This window comes from Vanessa atalanta, chromosome 20 (assembly GCF_905147765.1).
Source record: "Vanessa atalanta chromosome 20, ilVanAtal1.2, whole genome shotgun sequence".
NCBI classification, from domain to species: domain Eukaryota; kingdom Metazoa; phylum Arthropoda; class Insecta; order Lepidoptera; family Nymphalidae; genus Vanessa; species Vanessa atalanta.
In genome coordinates this window covers 7,960,534-7,978,225 of record NC_061890.1, presented here as the reverse complement: position 1 = coordinate 7,978,225, position 17,692 = coordinate 7,960,534, and the positions used below count along the sequence as shown (strand labels likewise).

General features: G+C 29.3%; 2 protein-coding genes across 2 annotated transcripts in view; one reads left to right on the top strand and one right to left on the bottom strand.

The window, feature by feature from the left end:
* LOC125072160 (RILP-like protein homolog) overlaps positions 1-5,767 on the bottom strand; it is a 32,395-nt gene extending 26,628 nt beyond the window's left edge. Inside the window, exon 1 of the mRNA XM_047682696.1 lies at positions 5,396-5,767. Coding sequence (XP_047538652.1) covers positions 5,396-5,695 — 300 coding nt within the window. The 5' untranslated portion in view covers positions 5,696-5,767. The remainder of the gene's footprint in view (positions 1-5,395) is intronic.
* Positions 5,768-7,246: 1,479 nt separating this feature from the next.
* The window catches only part of LOC125072159 (rabphilin-3A), a 56,841-nt gene continuing 46,395 nt past the window's right edge, over positions 7,247-17,692 (top strand). The window contains exon 1 of the mRNA XM_047682695.1: positions 7,247-7,396. Within this exon, the coding sequence (XP_047538651.1) occupies positions 7,329-7,396 (68 nt within the window). The 5' untranslated portion in view covers positions 7,247-7,328. The remainder of the gene's footprint in view (positions 7,397-17,692) is intronic.

Sequence of the window (17,692 nt, the reverse complement as noted above, 5' to 3'; positions counted from 1 at the left end):
TACCTACGCTTTTATTATCTGTGGTATCAACACGACTAATATTTATGCCAGTCTGTATGATCACTAGCACTGGCTGTATAAAAAAAAATCAGCAATTGTGTTGGTTGAAAATGGTTTAAAATTCAATTGTAATATTTTATTCACACACAATTTATACGCGAATTTAAATAAAAATACCCAAATAGTTGATAAAAACTATAATCTTTTTTGGAGTTGGATATCGAAAATTTAAGCAGTGAAATAATACGGTTACATAAATACATGATATCGTCAAAAGATAAATTGATCACCGACTTTAAAGTAGTTGATTAGGTATTGTAAATATTTGAATAAAAAAAAATATTTGTAAAATTTTTTTTTTTTATTTTACATATTTATATTTAAGTTATGTTTACATTTTAGGTCATAAAAGCTTTCATATTTTTTAAAGCGTTTTAACATATTTATTTATTATTTATGTATTTTTCTATCAACATGACTTTTTTACACTTGCGCTAAATACGTGTAAAACTTAAATTTATATGGAAGTCCGGAAGTAGGTGACACTCCAATTGCAACATTCCGTTACATGCATTCATTGTAACAGCGCATAAAACTGTGTTAGTATATATATATATGTGTGTGTGTGTATATATATATATGTCAATTTCAAATTAATCGGAAGTCCGGAAGTGGGTGAAATTAGAGTTGGAATATTATGTTACGTACAAAGTCATAAAAGTTTTTTTAATTTAAAAGATTATACAACATAATTATTGCCTATTCCATCGTAGGACTCGAAATATAATCGAATTATAAGGCAGTATTCCACTTAACCACTCATATCCACTTTAAGTTTACTTCCACCTACCGATAAAAACTTCGCCATTTTTCGCGAATCCATAATTGAATAATATAGAATATTCAAGTTCTCGGCCAATGATATTACGTCAATAATTGGCTAAATCTTTGGAAACATGAAGACCTATACTGGTATAAGGCTCTATACTGGTTGTACTTATTATAATCAATTATATTGTTAATTATTTGTCGACATAAAATCAAGATGTCACCGTGATTTGAATATACAAGGGTTTCTGTTGTAAATACTTTAATGAAATATATTTGTCCAATTAAAAAAAGCCATTAGTAACTTTATGAGATAATCGGTTCGTCATCTTCTACAGTCGTGACGCCAATATACATAATTAACTTATATGACAGAATATAACAATTAAACATACCTTATTAAACAAAACATTCTCAAGCATATAAATTTTCTAGTGAGTTGTTTTTTAAAATACCATAGCAATAACTACGGTACTCTTTTTGATTCACTTAAAAAAATGCAGTTTGCAAGACTTTTTAAAGAATTTTACATATAATTAAAAACAGCAAGATTTAAGGCTATTTAGAAAGAAAATGTTTTAAAATAAGAAAAAAATGTTTTATGATAATAAGTTTATATATTGTGTATACTTTATTGCAACCATAAGAGGAGAAAGACCAAATAAACAACATTTGACAGCAAATTGACGCGATATCATTGGTCGAGAGCTTGACAAATCTATGATATTCACTATGGACTTGCGATAAAATGGCGTTCTCGACTGCTCCGATATTTAATATTATAGTTGAAAGTTTAAAAAATGTGCAAAGAAAATAATAAAAAACTTAAATAAAACTATACAGACATGATATAAATTATAAAAAATACACCATACAAAATATTGACCAATATAACATTTGCTTTTCCCAAGTCTCAATGAGAAAAGTTGAACAAGCCCAATTGCAATGGACTTATTGGTAAGAACTAAAGAGTTCCGGTTGAAATCTCTAAAAAACACTCTCATTTCAATGGTACCATGTTTATATATTTTCCCTAGAGTTGTAAATGTAAATTAATCAAGGGAAAGACATCTAATAAACCCTTTCTTTATCAACTTAACCCTAATACTATGTGTTTTATCTTTTATCTTATTTTTATTTTTATTTTTAGTTCGATATATTAAATTTTATGTAATATTCTTTATATTTTAGTACAACACACAGTGTTTAAGTTAGACAGCATATAATTTAAGTTGTAATTTGTATACTTGGTTTTAAATATATAAAAAAAATATTTTGTTAGACAATCAACATATTCCTTACTCAATAGAACAAGTATTAACTAGTTCTAGATGATTAGCGAGTAAATATTAGTAGTAAAGCTATTTTTATTCACAAATTACAAATACAGTTCTGCAAACATAACAGTTAAACAATACATACTGATAAGCACAATTTACCTTCAATGAGTTAAATCAGAATCAAATGTTTGTGATAACAAACAATACAAGTTCTAGTATTTCTGAGAACATGCACACCTCTTTAACTAGAAAATTATACGAAACATTTTTTTTTATAAACAGTGTACTATATACATTACATTTTATTATATTGTTACCAAAAATCTGTAATTTTTTTTCTAAATTATGTAAAAATCTGACTGTGTAAGTCAAACACAAACAGATAAAATGCAGGAAGAACTTGTAATCAATATCCTATGTATCTATCTATCTTATCGATCTTGCATCTATCTATATATCCCTCTGATAAGGATAACTCAGCCACACATTGTCTTGTTTACGAAGGTTGATCTCATTCGATATAAAAAGCAAAAACAATCCAGAAATAAAAACTTACTGCACATGATATGGATATTTAAATTAAGTATTCCCTGGGATTCTTTCACCCATTCTTTCAAGTTGCAGTATTTTCTTTTCTAAGCCGGGTGTAGTTTTTCTGGCCACTAGCCTCTTTTTTTACATTAATCCCTATTCAATTACATATTTATTACATTAATGAAAATATATATAATAATAAAGACCTAATTCTTAAATTATACCCTTGAAATATTTTGTGAGCCATCACTACACAAAATAAGAAATTTCCTACACCGATATCAGAAAATGTATTGCAAACATTTAGCATTTAATAACAACACAAATCCTGCTAATGTTAAACATTACGATTATGTTGGTCAAGGTACAAAACATATCAAATTAACGCATTGTACTTAAATCATAACATCTCATTATATACTATTTTAAGTCCCAGTTCATTGTTTTATATTACTATGTTATTTGACATTTGTGATAAGACATGTACTTAATCACTGAACTTTTTAATGGCTGGACCGATTTTGATAATATATTTTATAGAATATACTACTATTTTGCCTTCAAAATTAAATTAAGCCTGTAACTTCGACTGCATCGTTAATCTCCACTGTATTTTCCATTGAACGTGACATTGGTGAATCTTTGCCCATAAAAGGCATAAACAATTATTAATAATAATAATTTTGTTGGCTAGCTTACGAGTTAACAATTACAAGTATTGGAAATACTAATACAAAATATATAACTAAAAAGAATGGAAACATGCAAATTAAAATGTTTTCCTCATTTCAATAATGATTTTAGTTCTATTTCAAGCTCTAGACTTTAATATGTGGGGAAATTTGAAACTGTTTCAATTTTTGTTTTTACTACATTTTACCACAGAGTTCTCTTGTGATGTAACACATTTGGTTTTCATAATTAGCCTATCTCCATCTCTAAATCTCATATAAGCCATCTATGTGTTGAAACATTTCTACTTTGAAGCATGAAAGTAGGGCAAGCTCCTCATATTTCTATTATATATGGATTCAATTTAGTTTTCCTAATTATAGAACATATTGATATGTTAAGGAATATATAAGTAAATGTATTTTTACATAGTAAGGATATATAGTGGATATAATTATGTTTGTGACATATTAATAATGTAATTACATATGCTATAATATATTTCCCCTGCATACATTATATTTTTATGATTATTATTCAAGATAAAGGCAATATTGATATTAAACTATAAATGATATAAAAATTTGTTACTGAATTATAGTTTTATAAAATAAAACTGTATTTTAGGATATATAGAGTATCAAAGACACAAATAATTGAATAATAATTCATAAGTTTTTAATTTTACCTGTTCACGTGTGTGAATCAAATCTTACAATTTCGTTTCAAGCCTGTTTAAACTCAGTCATTGAGCTGAAATTCTGCAAACTCTTATCATTTTGATGACAATATAATCTAATTTTTTATAGTAATGTTATATTTATGTAATATTTTAAACATCTGATATAATAATTTTGTCATAAATTTTCTACTTTTTCTTGCACATCATTAAGAAACCATTAGATAATGTTGTAATAGTAATGGCAAGTTGTAATGATGTGCTCTCATTGTTATGTGGGCAGAAAAAAAATTTAGATTAACTATGAGAAACATTTAGATTAACTATGAGAGTGCTGAGATGGCCCAAGAGAAAGAAACATGTGGAACTTTAGTGAAGATTGTATGTTTAAATCTGGACAAGCACAATTAGTGCTTATAACTCAGTCTCGGAAAATATAATGAAGAAATTTGCATATGTAAAATTAAATTTTTACATATATACGTAATAGTGGAAACCACACTCCAAATATTCTCCACAAGAGGAGCAGAGTCGTGTGACCTCCTGAGGGACATTTACAGTATTACTCACAATGTCGGTCTTGTCTTTGTGTCTTTATACATTAATAATCAAAATTCATTAATAAATTATAATACTGCAGTGAATAAGGAATAATATTTTATCAGTTAATCATTGATATTTTTCAAAATTTTGACTTTATTTTACTATGCAAATCAATTAAAACATTTTGCAATTGTTGTAGAGAAAAATACCACATTTGAACGAGCTTCAATCAAGAATGAATAGAGCATTGCATGCAACATAAGTATATTCAATCCAATTATTCAATTGAGTATACATTTTGTACTTTATCTGATACAAAAATATTTGATACATGTCAAGTCTATGGTATTTTATGAAATGGTATTATTATATGTTTTAAATACTAAAATAACACTTGTTTTATTTAGAGAACTAAAATGTATTTTTTTTTAAATTTTCATTGCATTCATTGTTCATACAATGTTTTGAATGTATTGTTAATGCAGTGTATTAAAAATATAAAATTGGGTATATTATCTGAGCAATCCTTTAATATATTTACTAATTATACTTTTTTTATTACATTTATATTACAAGACAATTATCAACAATATGATCATAATGTTTAAAAGTTTTTTTTATTAACTTTTTGTTTTAAAGTTTCATTCGTAAACAGAATTAAAACATAAAATTTGACAAGTAATTAGCATACTGGCGTAAGTGATAATAAGTGATGTCAGTGTCGTGCAATACCCATCAACCAAAACTACTGTTGTAAGTGCAAGTCAATGCGTTCGTAGATGTCGAAATTTTAGCAAACGTTTCGTGTTTTTGCACGTACTCGTTTAATCGCCAAATAACAAAGACCTCTAACACTTACCTTTTCGAAACGTTGCCTGTACTCAGCCTTCTCGATCTTATCATTTTCTAATTGTGATATCTTTGCTGTTAATTCGTGCAGAGCCTGATTTTCCTTCTCATTACGTACAGCCAAATTTTCTAATAGTTCAAGCGCATTTATCACCTTCGGCAGCAGAGCTGTTACGGCTTCAGGGCCGTATTTCTCGATAATTATTTCACATTCCTTTCCAATATCCGACGCCAAATCGTACACATCAACAACGGTCACCTCGTCGTCGAAGTCTGGCATTTTCGCGGAGAAGCGCCTGCGGTACGGCATTAAAATCACCTTGTTTTCACTCCACCTCACCAAATAAACTAACTTTACAGAAAGGTCTCCACCTTTCGCAAGTGCGCCATTATTACTGAATTCAAGAATGTCAATTGTCAATTGACACTTCTACCGATTAATCGAGTCACTCGGGTTTGATTTGTGTTAAACATCGAGAGCTAAAATCGATATTAGTTATTCTGTGTATCGTTTTCTTTAACGATAATTATGTAATATTGTTAGGTATATATTTTAATCGGGATAGAAATAACGTGTTACGATTTATTATTTTTAAATCATAAAGAACAATAACAACAATTATCAGCAATGATAGTAAGTAATAAACAGTTTTATCAATATTATTTATATCCAATACTCAAGCTGAAATTATATTGTTTTTTAATTTTAAAATAAATAATCGTTCAAATAAAAATGAACGAGATGTAAAAAATATGAGTATAATTTTTGTATTTTAAGACCTACCTTTAAAAAAAAATTTGGATGCCTCTTCCAAATTTCAGATCTACATCTTCTTTCAAAATGTATTATTGTTAATCGTTTCAGATTCGATTGTCATGAATTTATAACGAATCTCGCTTCGATTCCCCCAAATTTCATATTTAAGTTCCTCGGTTTTTCTTTTATCGGTATTGTGGCTTTCACTTCCCTATCATGGAAGAGAGATTATTATTTCAGGCTGTGCGTTCGGATACACATACCTAAATAATTTCCAACAATTAGTTATTGCTTGAGAAATAGAAATATTGTAGTATTACTTTAGATTGTTATCTATCTATAACAACTGGTTATATATTTGTCGGATAATAGTTTATTGTGTTTAATGTAATGTTACCTAACAAATAATTGCAATTTTAATATGCCATATCCAGATATAAATAGTGATGGCAACGTTTTAGTTTTACACTACAACAAGGAAGTGTGAAAATAAAAAACCGAGTTATATCCAGTAACTTTTCTCCCTAAATCCTCACCGATCGCATTAGTACATAATACAATTTGAGCGTTTGGTTGTTGCAAAAAATAATCGATACCCATATTAATTATTATACAATTTGTTTATTACGTTTAACAGACGATTATAAATTTATTAATATTAAATGAAAAACGATAAGATACACATATTTTTAGCTCAACGGTGTCATTATTTAAGCTTCTGCCAATTTATAACCCTTGGGCAATTAATTTGTAACCCATTCCACTTTTTAGTTATTAATATATTGATATTGTAAATTCAATGTTTTTAAAATTAAAAAATCTATGCCTACATCACCAATAGGGAAATATATAAACACATTTTTAATGTATTCTCAATTTAAAATAATAATATAAGCGTTATAATCAAAATTTAGATTTTTATTAATTAATTATGAAAGTCTTATTGCCAACGTAGGTACTTGAAAATACAAAATATTAATTGTTCCAGCTGATAAGGGATGACAGAAGGCGCTTAATGTATTTCTGTTTTCATGAACGTTGTTAAAATATCGATTATTAGTCGTCGCCACGCGCGAAGCAACAGTTGGATGAAATCAACAGGCAGGAGCGCGCGGAACGACTCCTTTCGCCCGCGAAAATCAAACTATTCTCTTTATTTTTCATTTTTTTTAAATTCAAGTGCGCTATGAACTATCAAAGTAAAGCCAATAAATATGTGTGTCCTAATGATCGTCAACTTTCTTTACGAGCAAAGTAAGTATTTTTAGTTATTTATGAAGTTGCAATAAATATATTAGTTATGTTTTTGTTTTCCAGTCTATTTGTTTGTATGGTAATTCTTTATAGACGCTTGACATATTTTGTACATTAATTCATTTTTAAAATTATGCCATGGTATTTTAATAAAATATATTATTTTAAATTTGAAGAGCGTTATTTTTTATTTAATTTTTAATACTACAGTGAAGCATACTGCTTAATTTATACGTATAATATATTATTATGATATCATATGTAGACCATTGCCACGTGCTGTATGGGAAATATATAGTTTATAAGGACAGCCTGTAAAATTTACTTACCTTAGTTCGCATGTTATTTAACCCGCGTCTTTGAATATGACGTTTTATGTATTTACTTTTTAAATGTGAAAAATAATTTATATTTAGATTTTTTTTTAATAATACAATAAATATATTGTTTTAGTGAAATGGCTCAATGTAACAAAATATCTCACCAATAAGCACTAGTTTGTCAATGTGAAAAAGGTATTTTATTATTTAATTAATTATAACCGAATAAAATAAATTTTTCATAACTTTTTATTTATTACGAAACGTTATGAAGTTTATTTTAATTTAAACCAAAAGTTTAATTAAAATATACTTTTAATTCAAGTATGTAGACTGAAAAAAAAAACAATATTGCACTCAGTCGGTTGAGCTGAAAATTTGCACAATTGTTTGCTATATAAACTACTGTATGAAATATTATTTTTTTCTGATATTTAATAAAAGCCTGTTTTGTTATAACAAATTATTACAACGAACTAATGATTGAATCCAAAACCGGTTCGGAATGTGGATTTAACCGGAAGAACTGATAAAAAGCTGAGTAGTTAGGAACTCTTTTATACGGTTATTTAACAAAAGTAATTAGTATAGCAAAGAGTAGACAAATAATTAATAATTTCCCTTTTGAAGCCACAGGAACGGAAAGAACTGTAATAATCATTACCTTTGAAATTATTTACACAAACTTTTTTAATCAAACTTGTTTAACTTTAGGATTTAAAAAAGGATTTAATTACATTTTAAAAAGCGAAACGTAAAAAATATACTACGTTTCCTTGAAATAAATTGTTATAATTTCGAAGCGAATTTGATAACCAACAGTTATCAAATTTTTGAACCAACAGTTAAAAGTTAATGTTACTAATACATTAATGGATTTATTAGTTCTTCGAGAAGTCGTATATAACCTTAGACTTTTAATACTTAATAACTGTTAAGTATATACCAAATCAGTAAAAAGTAGTAAAATGTCTTTGTCGAAATAGATACATTGTCATATTTGATATAGACGCGACGCCTGACTCTTTCTATGGAATAGTTTTTATTTAAAAATAATTATAGGTATTGCCTGCCTTGCCTGTTCACAAGAAATTACTAAATAACCATTTTACCTACCCCGTTTAAGCGACAGACAGACAAATTACCAGACTCTTATACCGTTGAACTATTGGATTCTTCTGAACATTACCTTACCCTACAATATTATAATGTGTGGTATATTATATTTTTGTGACGTATTATTTTTATACAATAATTTAATGAAAGCTAATGAAAAAAAAACATGTTTTAAAATCTGTTAAGAAGGGTCATGGCTTAAGGATAATTCAGAATAGGGATCGAAGAGTTTGTTTTCTAAAAATAAAAGCGAGGTTGTTTCAGTATGTGACGACCTTGCGACATCGTTCACTATCTCTGAGCTCACGTCCGCTTCCTGTTTGCTTTGTTTTAATTACGGCAGAAATCTAACGTAAATACGAAATTGCTACTTGTAGGTAAATCGTTGTAAGTACAGTTCAATAAAAGCTGCTGATTCAGTTCTTACAGATTGGGTTTTAGAGCTTCAGGTTAAATAATACTGTGCAAACTATGGCAATATTATGATTTATTCGCTCTATAAAATCTTAGTAATCTTTTATAAACATATAATCTCGGCTGCGTATTGATTAAAATATTTAAAAGAATCTTTAAATTGAAATATATTTGTGACACACATAGCTGCAGAAAAAATATATTTAAAAAGAAAGAAAGAAAAAAATGACACACTATATTATAAAATCAAAATCAAAATATACTTTATTCAAGTAGGCTTTTACAAGCGCTTTTGAATCGTCATTTAACAAACTATTTAAAGTAAAGCTACCACCAGTTCGGAATGTAGATTCTACCGAGAAGAACCGGAACTCAGTAGTTACTCTTATTCAACATCTAAAAATACAGTCATGTTAGTTAAATACAATTATACATGTATGTTATGTCTCCTGCCTGAAAGTCAACAAGCATTAACTCCACGCTTTTTTATCATCAATATAATCTTGTATCGAATAATATGCCTTCTTATAATAATGAGATGTCTACACAACAGTCTACCGAAACAAAAAGGAACGGAAAAGCATACAATGACCCCAAAATACAATTATTATTAACATTGACATTGGCAGAATAATTGAGGGCTGAAACCGCAACACTCTCGGTGTATAGAAAAATGTAAAAATTCAAAAGGCCAAAACAGAAGTTTTGGGAAAATTTGGTTTTGGAACCCATATAAAAAAAATGTACTTATAATTTTAATATTATCGATGTATTATCGAATATTCAGATCCAGCTATGTTATTTTCTTGTAAAACCTAATAAAGCTTATTTCATGAAAGTTTTTTTTTTAAATCGATTTGAAATCGATTATTTACAGGAAAGTGACAGCCAAGTATATTACTTGGTTAGTGAACAATTCTTATGTATAATGCTAATGCACAACCCTGAGATCTAAGATAATAATGGCTTTGTATCTTGTATCTGTAATTACTCTCACTACCAGCATACCCAACAATAGGTTTTGCCTTTTGTCTCTCTCGTCATTTACGAATTGCGTTTCTGTAGAGACGGATGACAATGATGACATATGATAGAGGATACTGGATAGGTTAATTTCCGTGCTATCAATTTCACTTTCCGAAACGTTACAGAGTACTGTGATATATGTAATTATATAACAAGTTACAGGTATAATTATTTAATAGAATAGGTATTCAATATTTTTTTTTAAAAAGGTCCATTTCAATATGGCGCCCTAGGGCGTTCTTACACGATTTTCTGTCGACTTACTGTAACTTATATCCATGTAAAGTTCGTGTAAAGCTACGACATTAAAAAAAAAAAGATAAATTATTACTCACTGGATGAAAATCAGATTTGATGATTTGTAGATTGATTAGTAATCTACAACAACTGATTTACATATATAATGCAATTACTGTATCATGCATTGTACAGCAGACGAAATGCCCGAACTAAATAAATTATAATTAGGGTAAATTAGCAGTATTAAAATTTAAACAGTGCTTTCATTGAATATTTTACGCAAATCTATTAATAACCATTAGAGAAATCACGATAGTCGAAATAATAAAACTAATATTATCACAATGAAATGAATCGACACGAAAATTTATTGATTTTTAATATAATTTCATGGAAGCGACTGGAATAATAATGTAGTGATCCATAATAATCCCCTAATTATCTAGAATGACAAAATGCTTCGACATTATGTTAGTCATAATGTTTATTATATACACTGAGATCCATGGCTGTAAATCTCAGTTTAGCTTTCTTAGTTCAACGTACTCCGTTTTTGTGTTTATAATTCATTTTTGTACTAAAAACATCGTCATCAAACGTACATAATATACTAATTTAATATTTGCAATTTTTCTTAATTGGAGAGTCCTCCCCGAGGAATAGAAATTTTTTAGATTATTTATTAATATTACGTTTCATTTACTTGCATAAGACAAGACAAGACATTCACAATAGATAAAACTTTATGCTATAAATACTACATTTTCATCAAAAACCTGCTGAAATTTAACTAAAGGCTAAAAAAAACATCGATACAGATTAAATACACAAAAGGTACGACATGGTTGTAGAGATACAGATAAAAAATAAATAAATTGATAGAAAACATGGATTTAAATCAGTCAAATACCATTGAGTTTATTTGTATGTAATTTCTGTAGGTATTAATAAATTGCAGTAGTGTGCAGAAAATCGGAAGCGCTTAGCAAAACAAATCTGCGTATATTTATTTTATAACGTTTATTTATTTATTAGTTCGTATAAATATCTCATAAATGAGAAATGATAATATAAAAAACTTGTTTGAGTCGTAATTTTATTGTGAAACATTGATCAAAATTTGTCCAGGGCTTAAGTTTAAGCTCGGGTAATTTTAACTGGCAGAGTCGACGTTTTATATCATATTGTTACAGCCAGTTATCCAACCATCTGTCTTTCAATTTTTTTTTATTGCACGTAATTTGGAATCGGTGATATCTCTGAAATTGTTCGCTAATAACCTATACTTTTAGTTTATTTGTAATGCTTAAAAATAGTTATTCTGAGTGTTAATTAGAAGGTATATTATTGAGAGCTTATCTGTAGGATTTTTTAAAAATACATGAATTTGGACCAAAACCATTTTGTACAAAATATATAAAAATTACATATTAAAATCTATAATTCTATATCAAAATCTACCTCGATTATCGCTCTTTCTATTAATGAAAACCTTATCAAAACCTATTGAGTGGTTTAGTTAAAAGAAGTAAGTGAAAATACAGACAACGGCAGACAGCGACTTTGTTCTAGACCATTTATTGATCATATTTTATTTCGTGCTCGGCGGTAAGAAAAATATCTATCTAAAATCTGCTTGTGACGGATAAAATTCAGTCTAATGTATCTCAACCTCCACTCGAGCAACGAATCGGAACAAGCTTTTAGCCTCCTTAAGAAGAGAGTAGGCAGACCCAGGAGTGAAATACAATACAAATATTCAATAGGATTGAATATTTACCTTTGTATTGACAGTTTTTTTTAAACATTAACACAATATATTTAAAAAATATATATAACATAAAAATATAATTGTGTTCATGTATTTAATACCCTACAAGTAATTAGCGACCTAAGTCGCTTGTAGAATAAATAAAGAAAATTATATGATACCAATATAATTTATACCCTGGAGCACTCAGGAATAATGTTGCTTTCAACCAGTGTTTTATTTTTCCAGAATTGTATCATTAGTTTCAGAGCTCACCTCTACATAAAATCTCTCCATGATATTATCATCATGCAATAATTATATATAACTAATTGAAAATAAAACATACCTAATTAAAATAATTCCATCATAATTTAACGTTGTTACGAATCAATAAAAATATGCAGAAATAAACTAATAAAATATAAAATAAATGCCTGTAATTAAAATCCTTTGTAGCAACGCTATCTTTATAGCAACCCGTAAAGGTATTCGGTACTCACCGCTTTTATCGTAAAAGAAATGTTTTTACAATAAAATCCCGTAATTTACTTTCTTTACTTACTTATCCCCGCTACCTTTTTTATTAAGATAAATCAATTGCTCAAATTAAATATTTATTCTATAAAATTGGGCGTTATTCAGCGACGTTGGTTTATGTTCCAGTTTCTGAGGCAAAAGGGCCCAAGTACGTTTCGAAACAAAAACATTTAAAAAATATTAAGTAAATATATCAGCATGGGATTAGCATCACTAGTCACAAACAGGTATATGTTACATTATATTATATAAAACAACCGACTTCAAATTATTGTTTTTGTTCTAATTGCTAAAAGATAGGGTCATTGACCTTGGTCCTTTTAGCACTAAGCCACAGAATTATTTAATAATTAACAAAGTACTTAATATTTGAAATATTTATTTGTGATGACATCGCACAAATCTGTCTTTTAAAAATAATGGCGTTGAAAGGTAAATAAAATCAATTGTTGATGAAAGTGTTCGTTTGACCGTCTTTTAAACTGATCTACCGATCCAATTAACTTCTCCAAACTTTTTATGCCGTCGACCTCTTGCCAATTTTCGCTTTTTTTAGACCCCTTCCCTATATTGACTTTTCAATCAAATTCATTAACTTAAATGTGTTACTGAAGCCGACACAGAGCTGATACTTTAAAAGGGCTTTAGAGTGGAAAATTATAATACATTTGTAACAACATACGAATATAATTTTACATTACGTGTGCAAATTATTCAAAACCAAAATATAATTTAACCGTGTAGGCTTTTATTTCACGTTATTTTACTGGATTATATTAATTCTTCAACAGAAACGAATCGCCAGAACTTTTTTTTTTAAGTTTTGGTAAGAGTGTAAAAAAAACATGTGCCTCTCGGAACGTCTGATAGAAGTGGTAACTTAAACTGATCACTGCCTTATGTATAAGCGAAATCAGACTGACTGGCGCCGTAACGCGTTACGTAACGAAGTGGTTTACCCACCCATAGTTATAACCTCAAAAGAAGAAAAAGAATAGAAGACGAGCAAATGGTGGCCCTTATAGTAAGTGGTCACCACCGCTCATAGACATTAGCGCTGTAAGAAATGTTAACTATTTCACAACAACACCAACATAAGCGCACAAACCTTTGAAAACTAACTTCTTAAGTCCCTTGTGCATTTAGTTAGATTTGCTCACTCAATCCTTCGCTCCAAACCGGAGCACAACAGTACTAAGAATAGCTGTTTGACGCTAAAATATCTGATGAGTGGGTGGTACCTACCAGAGCTAATACAATTACACTTATAAATATATACCCTGTTTGGAAATCTACAAATGCAAGGTTTTATATCATCTATGTAATCGTGCCTTGTGTAATATTTAAATCTAACTGCGGATTAACATGCGGCTTTACTACACACTAACTTCCACCACCCGTTTTATCCCCTTAGGGGTGGAGATTCGTAAATTCCGGATGCCTATACTTGCCAAATTTCATGTTTGTAGGTGTTATAGTTTCTGAGATTTTGTGATTAATCAGTGAGTCGTATTTCGTTTTATATTAATTGGCAAAGTTTCCCTTATCACTATATTATGGAATTATCTCCCGATATACTCTCATTACTGTTTCTATATTAATAACGTCCATATCTTAAATTTATAGCGATTAATAATAATTACTAGTTATTAGCTAAAGACAACAACTTGTCGTAATGTCGTATACCGAGAAGTATAAGTCATTTTCTTCAAAATATTTTACACAGATTGCTTTGGAAAATTGTCTTCTCTTGTCTATTTTCACCAATCATGATATCTGAATATTACTTAGAGGCAATTAGATAAACTTGAGCGTATTCGAAATTTATGCAAACGTTATATATTTGGTCTACGCAAATACGATCATATCTCCGAATTTCGCAAATGACTAAAGTTGCTCCCATTTCGTTTCACAGAAATACTCATATTTTCAGTATAATATTAAAGTTTATTGTTAAAGCTTGCAACTCTCTCAAAATAAGGTTTTTTTTTCATTACATTTCGTCAAATTCAATATATATCTACAAATATTCTACAGTTCAACGTGCCTTTGGAATACACTTATTTAAATCTTTATTTGAATATATTACATAAAATATACTCTCATATTTTACAAATGGCCTTACCAATCTCTCCCAGTAAACTTGAGGATGTCAAAAGTACACATACAGTATGCAATACAATAAAAAATGAAATTGAATCCTAAAATAATCAGATCCTCAGAGGCTTTCGTTCACAAGAAAGAGGCTTGAAATGTATGAGATTTATTTTAAAAAAAAGAAACATGTGTTACAACATATTATTCACAAAAAAGTATTTAATACAGTTACTGAACCTCTTAATTGAAAAAATAAACAAGTATTTAAATTGTAAATAATAACTAATAATTATTAAACAGACAGAATCAACAGGACTTCATTTCATTCTTATATTTCTTAAGTTTGTATAAGTCGTGTGATTATAGCAAAATTAAATAGTGCCTTCCAATATCAACAATCATAAATCGAGCGCGTAAACATCTCAAATCCTCTTATTATGCTGGGGACCCAATTCGCACCAGTAAAACATTCCCAGGGAGTACTGGCGTCCGACAGACGGCCGGCAGTAAAAGTCTGCCGAATTCAACTGAAATACTTCTCCGATGCCCAAATTAGTGGTATGAGACCGATGATGGTTATTCATATTCTTTTTTAATTTGACCAGATAATACGTTTAAAAACTTAAAATGTTAAGTTTGAATAAATGTTAAGGTACTTTTGTGTGGTAGTGTTTTAAAGGATAATATTATAAAACAAATGAAATTTAGATGACAATACACCTCGAAAATGAAAAGATCACCTCGAGGCTATTTCATTTAAGAACATTCTACTAATTATTATAAACAACATCTTTAGAAAATAATCATGATGCCGGTATGTTTCTTTCACCGGCGTTGTTCGAACTGCTAGTAGAAATTTGCCAATTAATAAGTAAGAATATACTGTATATAATCATGTTTTGCAAAGATATGTGTAATATACATATATAATTACATAATTAAGATTTCGATTACCATTAGTGAGATAACGAGAGATCTAACGTGCCTGTTCGGTGGTAAATCGTACCATTATTATTCTTGTTATTTAGTATGTGGATTAAATCTATACCTTTAGGTAGGTAGGTATTAGGCTATAATCTATATTGTTCCTTTAATCCAATACGTAAGACAAAGACGGGTTGCTTGAAGTTGTAGAATATACTAGTAACTACTTGTCTTCCGTAACTTTGCTCGCGTTTAAAGTCTGGTCGTCATTTGACATAAAAAGTACCATGGTATTCATAGATTGCGTCATATCATTTTCGTCAAAGTCGCCTCTGAAGTTTGGCCGTGAAAGAGCAACAGACAGACAGAGTTACTTTTGCATATATAATATTAGTATTGATATGATATTAGTATTCAAATTATTGTGTTACGGTATACAATTTCCCTGCGCTATCTGTCGCATATGACTCTTGGTTATTTATTTAACTATTGTGTCTACTTTATAGGACAGTGAAGTTATTCATGTTAATTTTTACAGATTCGAATTTAATATCCGTTTAAAAAAAGATGATAAATTCCATTTGATATCGAATAAATCTGTCACAATTTAGAGACCACGCCATACGATAGTATTTTAAGAAGACTTTTATTTCTCTATTTTAGGCTCTCAGTTCACAGAGCACACGTTGTCTAGCGAGTCAAAAATAAAATTACTTACACTACAAAATGTAAAGCTGTTTGATGCTATACCAGAAATCTGCACTTAGATTTTCAAAGAGACTTACTTCAAGGGTGTTATGAGTTAGTTGAAAGTTCAATTTTTTGAGCAGTTAATCTCGTTGTGCAAGCAGCTTATCTTAAAAGAAAAGTTAAAGTCGAAGTCTTTTGTCGAAACATATAATCATGAATTATATTGTATAAGTATTTGAGGCGTATTAAAACTCGTAAAATTGGTTAAGCCTGTAAACGTTTTCCTTCTTAGAATATTTATGAATACTAGCTTTCGCCGTGATACTAGTGGTCAAAATTAATAATTATTACGGAAAATTTCACGAACACATAAACTTGGTTTGATGTGGGTAGGTACCGACCACTCATTCAATATTCTAACGCCAAACAGCAATACTGAGCCGAGATGGCCCAGTGGTTAGAACGCGTGCATCTTAACCGATGATTGCGGGTTCAAATCCAGGCAAGCACCACTGAATTTTCATGTGCTTAATTTGTATTTATAAATCAGCTCGTGCTCAGCGTGAAGGAAAACATCGTGAGAAAACCTGCATGTCTCTAATTTCACCGATATTCTGCCACATGTGTATCCACCAACCCCCATTGGAGCAGGTGGTGGAATATGCTCCTAACATTCTCCTCAAAGGGCCTACGCCCAGCTGTGGGAAATATAGAGGCTGTTAATGTTGTAATGTAAACAGCAATACAACCTTGTTGTTTTCCTGTTTGAAGGGCAAGGGAGACAAAGGCACAAAATACATTACATCATAGTAACCAAGGTTAGTGGTGCATTAGTATATTTACTACAGCACCATTGTCTATGGGCGGTGGTGACCACTTACCACCATAACTATGTCATAAAAATGCATGTTTCGAACAATATGTTTCTTCTACTTTTATATCAAAATTGTTTTCATCGTTAACTAAACTGTTGTAACTGTACAAAACAAAAAAATAAAAGACCATCGGTTGACTAATTGAGTAGAAAGGGAAGCTGTTTTATTTTTCCCTTATCTGTTTTAAAAAATTACAAAACAAATTTCATAAATATTTCTTTTTTTAAAAAACGAATCGTAAACGATTACGTAAACGATTCGTTTTTTAAAAAAGCCAATCAGAGTATATCTAGGAATTTAAAGC